This window comes from Drosophila montana, unplaced genomic scaffold (genome assembly GCF_035044405.1).
Source record: "Drosophila montana isolate Dmon_TW-CO22-7 unplaced genomic scaffold, ASM3504440v1 contig_1455_1, whole genome shotgun sequence".
Taxonomy (NCBI): Eukaryota; Metazoa; Arthropoda; class Insecta; order Diptera; family Drosophilidae; genus Drosophila; species Drosophila montana.
Window position 1 is genome coordinate 541,237 of NW_026996406.1, and position 12,006 is coordinate 553,242.

A 12,006-nucleotide genomic window follows, 5' to 3' on the forward strand; every position below is an offset into this window, starting at 1 on the left:
GATTAGGTTTCGGTTCATGGCTTGATTGAAATTCGGCTTACAACCTTGTCAATTTTTCTTGTTGTTTTTTAAGTAAAGATAAACTTTCACTAGTTATCGATAAAACACTCAATGTGTAATCGATAAATTTGAGAATTAAAGGCTAGACTTCAACTGTGCAAATTAGAAAATGTTAGATTAAATTGTTAGATTAACCAATTAATCCGGATTAAGTTCGGTTTATGTGCTTGATTCCAATTCAACTTACAAACTTGCCATTTTTTCATGTTTTTTTTTGTCAGCAAGGATATACCTTTATAGTTATCGATAGTACAGTCAATATGTAATCGATAAATTTGAAAATTAAAGGCTAGACTTCAACTGTGAAAATAAGAAAATATTAGATTAACCAATTAATCCGGAATAAGTTTTGATTCATGGGTTAGATTCAAATTAGACTTACAACCTTTGCATTTGTTTATGTTTTTTTTCAAGTAACGATAAACTTTTACTTGTTTTCGAAAAAACGCTGAATGTGTAATTGATAAGTTTCGAATATTTAAGGTTAGACTTCAACTGTGCAAATATTAAAATGTTAGATTAATCAATTAATCCGGATTAAGTTTCGATTTATGGGTAAGATTCAAATCGACTTGCAACCTTGGTTTTTTTCCTGTTTTATTTTTAACGATAAACTCTTACTAATTATCGATAATACACTCAATGTGTAATCGATTAATTTGAAAATTAAGAGCTAGACTTCAACTGTGTAACTAAGAAAGTGTTAGATTAATTTTAGTGCCTAGCTTAATACACGTTTCTCTATAAAAATGGTTGATAATATTTGTTGCAACAGTTTAGTTATTTTTTAACTGCTAGTTAAATGTTGGCAACACTGATAGCCAGTCCCAGCACTGGCTACGGATTCCTTGGCAAGTGGCAACAGGAACTGTGCCTGTTTGCTGAGTTAGTGGTTGAGTTTGGCGTTTTGACAGGCGAGTTATGCAAACAACTGGCAACTGGCAACTGGCAAGTCCAGGCGCTGTTTTACAGCACGCATTACGCATACGCCCCATTGGCCAATGCGTGTGCCTGTCTCTGTGTGTGTGTGTGCCTGTCAAGCCGCCAAATTCAATCAGTGAACGCAGGGCGCCCATAAAAGTGTGCTATGCTTTGCCGCTTGCCGCTGTAAATTGTTTTTGAAGTTAAAATTAGAATTCAACAATTCGCCAGCAAGACAAGAAATTGGCAACATAAACACACAAAAGGGCTCGCAAAATATTTGCTGTCCGTGTGCGTGTGAGTGTGTGTGTGTGTGTGTGTGTGTGCGTGTGCGTGTTTGTGGGCAAAGCAATAAACAAGTCCACAAATACATCAATAAAGTCGCGCGTTGCTTGGACCGCGCTTGAGTTAAGGAATTTCCATTTCGAATTCGATTTCGTTTTCGATTTATTTTCCATATTTATGCCGTCAAGATGGATAGTGTGTGTGCTAAGCTTATGTCAAGCTTATTGATATGCCTATACCAATTGTTATACTCTGTTTACAGAGCAAAATGAGGGTATATTTGTTATGTGCAAAATCTGTCTGTACAAATGCAACGAGGGATTGAGATGGGACAAGGCAAATGGCAAAAATCTATATCTTTTACAGTCTTAGAGCTAGAATGTTATAATTAGGGATGAAGGCTAGTAAAAACCTCCCTCTATTTCGATCCATTTAATATATATATATCTTGATTCATTCACAAAGCGAATAGCGTAGCTCGTCTTAAGCTACTATTGGACTCTAAACGGAGTATCACGCAGTCGGCTGCACCCGACTGCATCATTCTTATTTGTTTCTTTATTGACTTCGATTTACCATTACCCTACCTCTGCAACTGCCTCCAATTTCAGATACAAACGTGCCGCGCAGCCACTGTTTGCTGACATTGACCGACTGAATGCGGCCTCTGTGGATGTGGATGATGCTGCTCCCTTTGTTGATGATGATGGAGATGATGGCGTTAAACGCTTTACGGAGGAGCGCGACACTAACGAAATCCGGCGACGTTTGTCCTTCTCCGGCAGCCGGCAGGCGCGTGATGAAGTGCCCAAACTGACGCTCTTTGATGGCGATGCCAACGACACGGCGCAGCAGGAGGAGCAGGAGCAGGAGGAGGAGGAGGCACAGACAGAATCTGGACTGTTTGGTTTGGCAGATAATTTCGACACTTCATTGAATTACACGCATGTGGTCTACTCGCTGATAACGGGCATCGATGAGTCTGTCCTGGTTTTTCTCATCGTGATGCTAATCTGCGGCATCGTCTATGCATGTGAGTGCTCCATTTTTGTGCCACAAATTGTTGGCAATTGTGCTGCATTTGCTTTTAATTGCTGCTGGTTTCTCATTTCTCTCTCACTCTCTCTCTCTGATTTTCAATTTCATGTTTGTTGCAGTCCTGTTGTGCATACTCTCCAAGCCGGCCATGAATGAAATATTTCTCGTGCTCGTCTCATACGTCATTTTGGGCACGTTTCTGGCCATTGAAATAGCTGTTAGCTATGCCGTTCAGCCCAGGTTTGTAAGGAGGAGAAGGGGGTGGGGGGAGGGGGGGGTGGAGGGGAGAGGCTGCTGAGCCTTCTCACAGCTGTTGCCTGGCAGCAAGAATTAATCATGCCATCAGCTGCGGCACGCTAATTGCGCTTAGGCCAAAAATAGAAGACAACAAAGCCAAACAGCGGGCTTTCACTCAGCACAAATACAATGGACAAACAAGTAGACTAAAATAAGCTTCAGGCATGCCGAAGATTCAATACCCTTGCCGACAAAGTACTTAAAAGTGTTTTTAAACAAAGGGTTAATTTCCTACAGAAAAAGCGAGCAACTGTGGTACGATTTGAAATGGTTTTCGCAGATATGTTAGGAGAAGAGTAAAGCTCTTAGTTGCAGAGTTTGGTCTTAATATCTTGAAAAGAGGATAAGTTTTCCTTACATTTTTTTTGTTTATTTTTTTATTATTGTTTTATCAGGTATGCCTGGAATCGGCCAGCAAATATTCTCCATAACAAGGCAGCTAGAGTACGTTTATTTTCCATACAAAAACTAATTTTTCGAACTATTCGATTTCGTTGTCCCGATACTTATAAGAAGCATAGTAAATCTTAGAACTGTCAAGCTTAGATCTGTAAATGCTTAGCACTATTTTGTATACCTTGAAAACAAATGTTTTTTATTACTATACAAAATTAGTTTTTGACCAATTTTTTACACTACAGGAGTTTCATAAATTGGTAGTCCGATGTTAATAAAAAAAAATTATTCATTATAGTGGGAAAGCTCGCCGTTTGAATCGGTATAACTTGACAAAAACCAATCAATTATCAAGTCTTTAATTTTCTAGCAACGTGACAAAAAATAATAATACCCTCTGCAAGGGTATATTAATGCGAGGGAGTTTTAGTTGGGAGTTAGGTGCTTTGTCTTTGACTAAATTTAAATGTCGCTCATTTTTTGCAGCAAATCGTTTAATGGCAGCGCCTGTTGCATTGTGCTCATCTACATGACATACACGATGTTGCCGCTGCGTTTGCGTGAATCGCTCATCGGTGGCATGCTGCTGAGTGGCACACACCTGTACACCTGTCTGCACACACAGTACACGCAACAGGATAAGCAGCAGGAGCAGGAGCTGCAGCAGGAGCTGCAGCAGGAGCTGATGCTGCAATGGCAAGAGGTAAATTGAAACTGTGCTGCAATTGTTGTTGTTGTTTGTGGTTGCCACAAATCAAGCTGCACGGACGGACAGCACATCCATCAACAGGTTCTGTGCTGTTCTGTGCTGCCAACCCGCAAGCCGCAGGCATATGCGTGAATGCGTCTGACATTTGCCCAAAACATTAAAGCAATTTCTCACCGAGCGCTTTAATGCCTCGAATGTGTGGCACGTGACAATAAATTCGCATTTCACACACACACCTGTACAGAGTGCAGGTGAAAAAGTATAAATAAATGAAATTAAATTGCCGCAAAATTGAATAAAATTGCGCCTCTCTCTCTGTCTCTGTCTCTGTCTGTGTGTGTGTGTGTGAGTCGCTTTTATTGTGCTCTCCCTGACATTGATATGGACACTAATGCCTTAATGCTATTAAAATTTCTCTGCCCCCCCCCCCCTCTCTCGCTTCCCCACAGCTGCTGTGCACCTGCATCGCCCTGATGCTGGCCAATCTGACGGGCATCTATACGCACTGGCCGAAGGAGAAGGCGCAGCGCAAGGCCTTCATTGAGACGCGGCAATGCATCGAGGCGCGTTTGCGTACACAGCGCGAAAATCAACAGCAGGTGAGTCGCAAAAGGACATCAAAAGGCCAGCCCAGTCAACTGCAAAGCCCGGCAGCCAATCACAAAGCATCCGCTAAAAAATGGCTGCATCAAAGCGTGGCTGGCAGCATGGCAAATGAATCTGCGACAGCTTTAGAGGCGTTGGGGCGTGGCAGTCACTTGTTGCCCCACAGGGCCGCCCGCCCGCGCGCTGCGTCTGATGCCAAAGGCAAACTCCGGCAGGCATTTGGCATGGCATAATTTGGCGGCGCCTTTTGACTGTTACTTAGCCAAACACACCCCGTTTACCCCCTTTGTATCTGTGTATGTGTGTGTGCTGTTATCCTTAATGTTGCAGGAGCGTTTGCTGCTGTCGGTGCTGCCGCGGCACGTTGCCATGGAGATGAAGGACGACATTGCGGGCCAGCCACGTGACACACAGTTTCATAAGATTTACATACAGCGGCACGAGAATGTCAGGTGGGTGTGCGCGTGTGTATTTGTGATTGTATTCGTTTGTGTGCGTGTGTGTGTGTGTAAAGCGAGCGTCTCTTTCAGCTTGTGTCTGTGTATGAATTTATTTGCATGCAAAGTCAATAAATATGCTTGGCGCGCGCATATGTGTGTGTGTGCGTAACCCGACCATTGAATTTGTACGTACAGTAAAGCATACATTTAACGAACACAGAAGCTAACAGTGCAGGCTGCTTTAAAGAGATGTCGAAGAATTGATCAAGAATCATACGCATGTCTGTCAATCAATAATTAAACCTGTTCAATTTCTAACATTTTTTTAATTTGTTTCAAAATGGCGACTACTTTTCATTATTTTCAATATTTGTAGCTAGCGTATCTGTGTTGTTTTTATTTTTTTGTTAGTATCTGATTCTAATGTTAACATATATTTTTCCGTTAAAAGGTTGAATGTCCGTTTCAGGGAATTTTTAGCTGGCATTTCTGATTTAAATTTCACAATATAATTTTTCAGACATTTTTGTATGAATAAGAGATGTTTTTTTTTCTTTCTAAAAATTTAAGGTAAAATATCGACACTTGGAGCTGTTCGCATAAGGGAGGCTTTACTGTACGCATGTCAAGCAACAACTTCACATTACCAACTGTCACACACACAATTACACACGCACACACGGACAAGCACACACAATTACACGCGCACAGCAGTTACACTCAACATAAAGCATACTTCAGGGCGCACCTGTTTGCTGTCTTTAGCCCCCCTCCCCCTGCCCTCCCCTTCTCCTCCTCCCCTATTCCCCTCCAGTCACATTTTCAGTATTAAATTACGCGCTGAGCCGCCTAAGCTGCTGCTCTCAAAGGAACTGTCGTCGTTTTTGGCTGGCGCAAGGATTTCAGCAAATTTCCCATAAAAGTCAAACTCAAAGCCCGTTCACGTTTTAAATAGAAAGTTTCGCCCAAAAATGCGACTCTCTGCCAGTTGAATACATTAAAGAATTCCTTGGGCGCCATACAGCCACACAAACACACACACACACACACCCACACACACACCCACACACACATACAACTACGGCAAACTATGCTTGACTCCAACAACAGTTGCAAACTGTAATATTTGCACTTTATTTGAACTCTGGCCACTCTTTTTATTTGCCTTACTATTTTTTTTTTTTTGTTCTCACTCTTTCCAGCATTCTGTTTGCGGACATTTGCGGTTTCACCAGCCTGTCGGATCAGTGCACGGCGGAGGAGCTAGTGCGTCTGCTGAACGAGCTATTTGCACGGTGAGTCCATTGCCAGGTCCAATAATGACAGGCCCCCGTCTCTCTCCGTGTGAGTGTCTGTTGTTCTGCCAACTTGCTTTTTTTTTTTTGTTGCTTTTTCCATTTTGCTCTTTGCTGGCCTCCGGCCATGTCAAACGGTCTAACAAATGGTGATGCCGGCTGAAACAGAGGCACATTCTGGCACAAATTAATTGCCGCCTGGCTGGCTGGCCGGGCTTAGGGCCCAGCAAAAATAGACCTCCGGCTTGAATTTTGGCCGGGTGTTTGTCAGGCACTTTATTGATTCCCATCGAATGGGCAATGGGTGGCTGCACAATAACCATTTCCTGGTATTTATTGTGTGCAAGGACGAACATTTACCTTATTGAGTAGCCCGAAAACGGGCTGTTAATAGATTAAACACAACACAAAAATACCGATAAATTAGCAGCACAGCCAATTGCTCTGAGCTGCACTTAACGCTTAAACATGTATTTTAAATCCAGCAGAAAACTATTTGCAACTTTAAGAAATATGCATACAAATATTTAATTAGTTGTTATTAATAAAAAGTTGCGAGTTCTATTGCAACTTTTCGTGCTGCATGCTAAGCTTTAGCAACTTTTTAATTGAATAATTAAAAAGCGCTGCGTTGAGTGAGCTCAAAGCCTTAAATATTAAATATTTAGGCCAAGTTTTTTATTTGATTTTTGCTGTATTTAAGTTTAGCTGAACAGTTCATCATTTAATGTTGTTTACTGCCCAACTCCAACTCCTTCTCTCGTTACTTCATTGCAGCTTTGATCGATTGGCTGCTGAGCATCATTGTCTGCGCATTAAGCTGCTGGGCGATTGTTATTATTGCGTCTCCGGTTTGCCGGAGCCCCGGCCGGATCATGCACACTGTGCTGTTGAGATGGGACTCGATATGATTGACGCCATAGCGTGAGTATAACAACAGAACAGAACACAACCAACACACACAAAATGCTCTGTGGCTTTGTATTGTGTGTGTGGCTTTTGTTGTGCTGCCTCCTTTTTATACCCTGAACCCATTGAAATTGGGTAAAAAGGGTATAATGTATTTGTGCAAATGTATGTAACAGGCAGAATGATGCATCTCCGACCCCATAAAGTATATTTATTTTTGATCAACATCAATAGCCGAGTTGATTTAGCCATGTCCGTCTGTCTGTCTGTCCGTCTGTCTGTCCGTCCGTCCGTCCGTCCGTCCGTCCGTCCGTCCGTCCGTCCGTCCGTCCGTCTGTCCGTCTGCCCGTATGTATGAACGCAAGGATATCCGAACCTATAAGAGCTAGAGACTTGACATTTTAGGTGTAGGTCCTCCTAGTGCCCGCGCAGATCGAGTTTGTTTCCGATATTCGATAACTTGCCCCGTTTCCAAGTTATCGATAAAAATCGATTTAGGCAATTTTGGTAAATAATATGATCTAGAGTCACCAAACTTGATATGTAGCTTCCAGAATAGTATATATATATCAAGTATCTTTCATTTTATTCCTATCGCCTGTCGGAAGAAGAGGGTTCAGGGTATCCCCTAGTCGAGAGCTGCCGACTAGAATCTTTTACTTGTTTTTTACTACCTTTACTCTTCTACCCTCTCTCTCTCTCTTGCACTCTCCCTATATCAGCCTGGTGCGCGAGGTAATGGCCGTGAATGTGAACATGCGTGTGGGCATCCATACGGGTCGGGTGCACTGCGGCGTTTTGGGCCTGGTCAAGTGGCAGTTTGATGTTTGGTCCAACGACGTCACACTGGCCAATCATATGGAGAGCGGCGGCATACCCGGGTAAGTATCGATGACGATGACGATGACACTCCACTCGCCAGCTAATGGCAACAAAATAGAATAGTGCCTGTTAATTACTTAGTGTCAGCCAAAGTTGGACAATGGCCAGCAACCACTTCAAAGCTGAGCCCTTTACGGATTTTCTCTTTGAGCCGCTTAAGCCCCAAACGAAAGACAGACCCAATGACACATTATACCCAATGTCTTGGCTTTGTCTTTTCCCAAACACATTTCGCTTGATTATTTTCCTGCGCTGTGAGAGACGCCTTAGTGAAGCCCTTGCTGGTCACTGGTCACTTTGGTGGTTTGTGGTTTGTGGCTTGTGGTCGACGTGTGCCACTTTACGACAGCTGAGAATTATGTTTTTGACCCGCTTTGATATGCTCGCCGACAAGTATGCAATGAAAAGCAGTTGAGTCCTTATCGCGTGCACCGCCCACAATCCATTCGAGGGCCAAAAACTTTTGCTTGCAAGCACCAACCGCCAAAGCCGCTGACAAGTTTGTCTCATTTCCGCTCTGAAAGCCCTTGTCCTCTTCTATGTGAGTGTCGTGCAATTAAAGCCAACTTTGGCTTGCCCCAGCCACAGAAATTTCAGCTCGTACGTTTCTCACTTCCAGGAGCGGACTTTGTTTAACCTTAAACATATTATCTGTATCTGTATTAGAGTGGTGAGAATTCATTTTATGATCGATTCAAAACGATTATCCTTATATTCTTTGAAACTGAATACTAGATTTGATGATCCTTATATTCTTTTAATTTTGAACAAGAATAATGTTGACAGATTGAGATGACAAATTGGTGAGAATTAGAGGAATTAAAGGATTTTTGAGGATAACATTTTTACATGAATTTCAACCAGGAATAATGTTGCCAGATTTAGATGGAAAATTGATCTAGAAACCAAACCATGAAGAAAAAGACAAACCTCGTGAAAACCGGATTAGATTTGACCGAGTTATGGAGGTGGTTAAGTTGCCGATTTTACATGAATTTCGACAAAAAATTATGTTGTCAGATTTAGATGCCAATTTGATCCATACTTTACGAAAATCGGTTGAGTTTTGACCAAGTCATGGGTGTGGGAACTTCCGACCTAAGTCTTTATGGGATATTTGAAGGTACAATTTTTACATGAATTTCGACCAAAAATAATGTTGTTAGATTTAGATGCCAAATTAATCTAGAGGCCAAACCTTGTACAAAAATCCATACTTTATGAAAATCGGTTGAGTTTTGGCCGAGCTATGAGGGTGGGAAATTTTGGCCCATGTCTATATAGGGCGTTTGAGGGTACCATTTTTACATGGATTTCGACAAAAAATTATGTTGTCAGATTTAGATGCCAAATTGATCTAGAGGCCAAACCATGAACAAAAAGCCATACTTTATGAAAATCGGTTGAGTTTTGACCAAGTTATGGGTGTGGGAACTTCCGACCTATGTCTTTATAGGATATTTGAAGGTACCATTTTTACATGAGTTTCGACCAAAAACAATGTTGTTAGATTTAGATGCCAAACTGATCTAGAGGCCAAACCATGAACAAAAAGCCATACTTTATGAAAATCGGTTGAGTTTTGGCCGAGTTATGAGGGTGGGAAATTTTGGCCCATGCCTATATAGGACGTTTGAGGGTACCATTTTTACATGAATTTCGACCAAAAATAATGTTTTTAAATTTAGATGCCAATTTGATCTAGAGGCCAAACCTTTATGAAAATCGGTGGAGTTTTGACCAAGTTATGGGTGTGGGAACTTCCGACCTATGTCTTTATGGGATATTTGAAGGTACCATTTTTACATGAATTTCGACCAAAAACAATGTTGTTAGATTTAGATGCCAAATTAATCTTAAGGCCAAACCTTGTACAAAAATCCATACTTTATGAAAATCGGTTGAGTTTTGGCCGAGCTATGAGGGTGGGAAATTTTGGCCCATGTCTATATAGGACGTTTGAGGGTACCATTTTTACATGAATTTCGACCAAAAATAATGTTTTTAGATTTAGATGCCAATTTGGTCTAGAGGCCAAACCATGAACAAAAAGCCATACTTTATGAAAATCGGTTGAGTTTTGGCCGAGTTATGAGGGTGGGAAATTTTGGCCCATGTCTATATAGGACGTTTGAGGGTACCATTTTTACATGGATTTTGACCAAAAATAAGGTTGCCAGATTTAAATGCAAAATTGATCTAGAGTTCAAACCATGAACAAAAAGCCATACTTTATGAAAATCGGTTGAGTTTTGGCCGACTTATGAGGGTGGGAAATTTTGACTTATTTCTATATAGGATATTTGAGGGTACCATTGAGACATGAATTTCGACCAAAAATAATGTTGTCAGATTTTAATGCAATATTAAAATGGAGGCCAAATCCTGAAGAAAAAACTAAATCTCTTGAAAATCGTATGAAATTCGACCGAGTTATGGGAGTGGGAAATTTTGACCTATATGCGATACAAGCAGGTATAACCCGGCCTTGCCCGTGGCACGTATAAAATTAATTAAATTTCAAAGTCCAAGCTTAAATGATCTTTTATTTTTGTCAGTTTTTCTCTCATCTTCCTTAAAATAATCTTTTGACTTTTAAATTGTCAGGCCCAGATTCTGTTGATCAGTTTCCTGCCTGCATTTGCAAAGAACTTTCCGATTTCGTGTGAACTTCATCTTTGATCTTTCCCTACTCAAGAAATGAAACACTGTTATATTTTCTTAAGTCGTAAACGGGCGCCCATTTTATGTGAATTCCGCTCCTGTCGCTTCGTTTGGCTGCTTGCATTTTGAAGGAACTTTAACCTCTCGACACTTGGTCGAGTGTCGCTGCTTCGAAGCGATTGCAATGTGTGGCTGTAATGGCTGTAATAGCTGTAATTTTTGTTGTTGTTGTTGTGCAAATTTGCATACCCCGCCGCACTGTGTGTGTGTGTGTGTGTGAGAGAGTGGGTGTGTGTTGTGGTTGGTGGGGGCGTCAAGTTATTGGCAAGTCAACCGACCCCAGCCCACCCCACCTCGCCTCGTCTCGGCCTCTGCCTGCCTCTCTTTGGCCAATCGTCGAATCGATTATGGAGCTGTTGCATGCCACGCCCACCACGCTAACTGGCCAGCACTTGCTGCTGCTGTTGATTCAGTTGCTTCACTTTCAACAACACTTCAGCAATTTGTTTCGGCACGACTTTGGCTCCTATGTGGGTCAGCAGCAGCAGCAACAGCAGCAGCTCGTTTGTTAGCCCTGTCTCAAGCGAAATTAAAAGCAAATAGCTGCAGTGAGCCTCAGGGCAGGCAGGAGGATTCCCTTAGCCTGATAAGCGGCAAGAGGCATGCAACAGCAGCAGCAGCAGCAGCAGCTGAAACGGCAACTGCCTGGCCAATCCATAACAAAGCGCCATGTAATTATCAATAGAATCAACAACTTGGCGCAGAGTTTTGCTGCAGCCGCAGCCATTGTTGCAGCCCCGCGGCGCGTGGCACGTGGCACGTGGCACGTGGCAGTGCCTGGAAAAGAATAACATAATAAGCTGCTGCTGCCGGCTTCCCGCTGCGGCAGCTATAAAAAAACATTAAAAAGTATTTACACAACAGCATCTCCGGGCTAGGGGGTGTGGCATCGGCAAGTGCAGCATGTAATGCCACATAATGGCTGTGGTTATGGCAACCAAAAAGCGCTCCACATGTTGCCGAGGCATGTTGTCCCCCTTTCAATGTTCCGCCTGCCATGTGGCAAATCCTGCAATTTCTCTACCCTTACAGACGCGTGCACATTACGAAGGAGACGCTCAAGTGCTTGGATGGCGATTACGAGGTGGAGGCGGGCAAAGGAGCCGATCGAAACTCCTATCTCAAGGATCATCAGATTGAGACATATCTGATAGTGCCGGGCGATATCTACAGGCCGGTTAGTATCGTAAAGATTAATAGTTAATCAGCAATAACAAGCTGTTTTTATTGAACCTGCAGCACAAGAAATCGCGCAATCGCCTTCAGGTAAATGGCAACATATCCAAGGAGCTGCGCATGATGGGCCATGGCACCGCACAGAAGCACGCATCCAAGTAAGTGCACAGAGAAAACAAAAATCAAGAATTTCGTACTTGAATCAAGTAAGCCCGGACGTAAAAGTACGGTAAGACTGGTAATACTTGATTCAAGTATGAAATTCTTA

At 42.4% G+C, this 12,006-nt stretch overlaps 1 protein-coding gene across 1 annotated transcript in view; it reads left to right on the forward strand.

The window, feature by feature from the left end:
- Positions 1-12,006, forward strand: part of LOC135431693 (adenylate cyclase type 6) — a 29,508-nt gene that overhangs the window by 5,452 nt on the left and 12,050 nt on the right. Inside the window, exons 6-15 of the mRNA XM_064686949.1 lie at positions 1,878-2,299; positions 2,424-2,544; positions 3,484-3,700; positions 4,156-4,305; positions 4,643-4,764; positions 5,955-6,047; positions 6,825-6,971; positions 7,679-7,837; positions 11,595-11,739; positions 11,802-11,896. Coding sequence (XP_064543019.1) covers positions 1,878-2,299; positions 2,424-2,544; positions 3,484-3,700; positions 4,156-4,305; positions 4,643-4,764; positions 5,955-6,047; positions 6,825-6,971; positions 7,679-7,837; positions 11,595-11,739; positions 11,802-11,896 — 1,671 coding nt within the window. The remainder of the gene's footprint in view (positions 1-1,877; positions 2,300-2,423; positions 2,545-3,483; positions 3,701-4,155; positions 4,306-4,642; positions 4,765-5,954; positions 6,048-6,824; positions 6,972-7,678; positions 7,838-11,594; positions 11,740-11,801; positions 11,897-12,006) is intronic.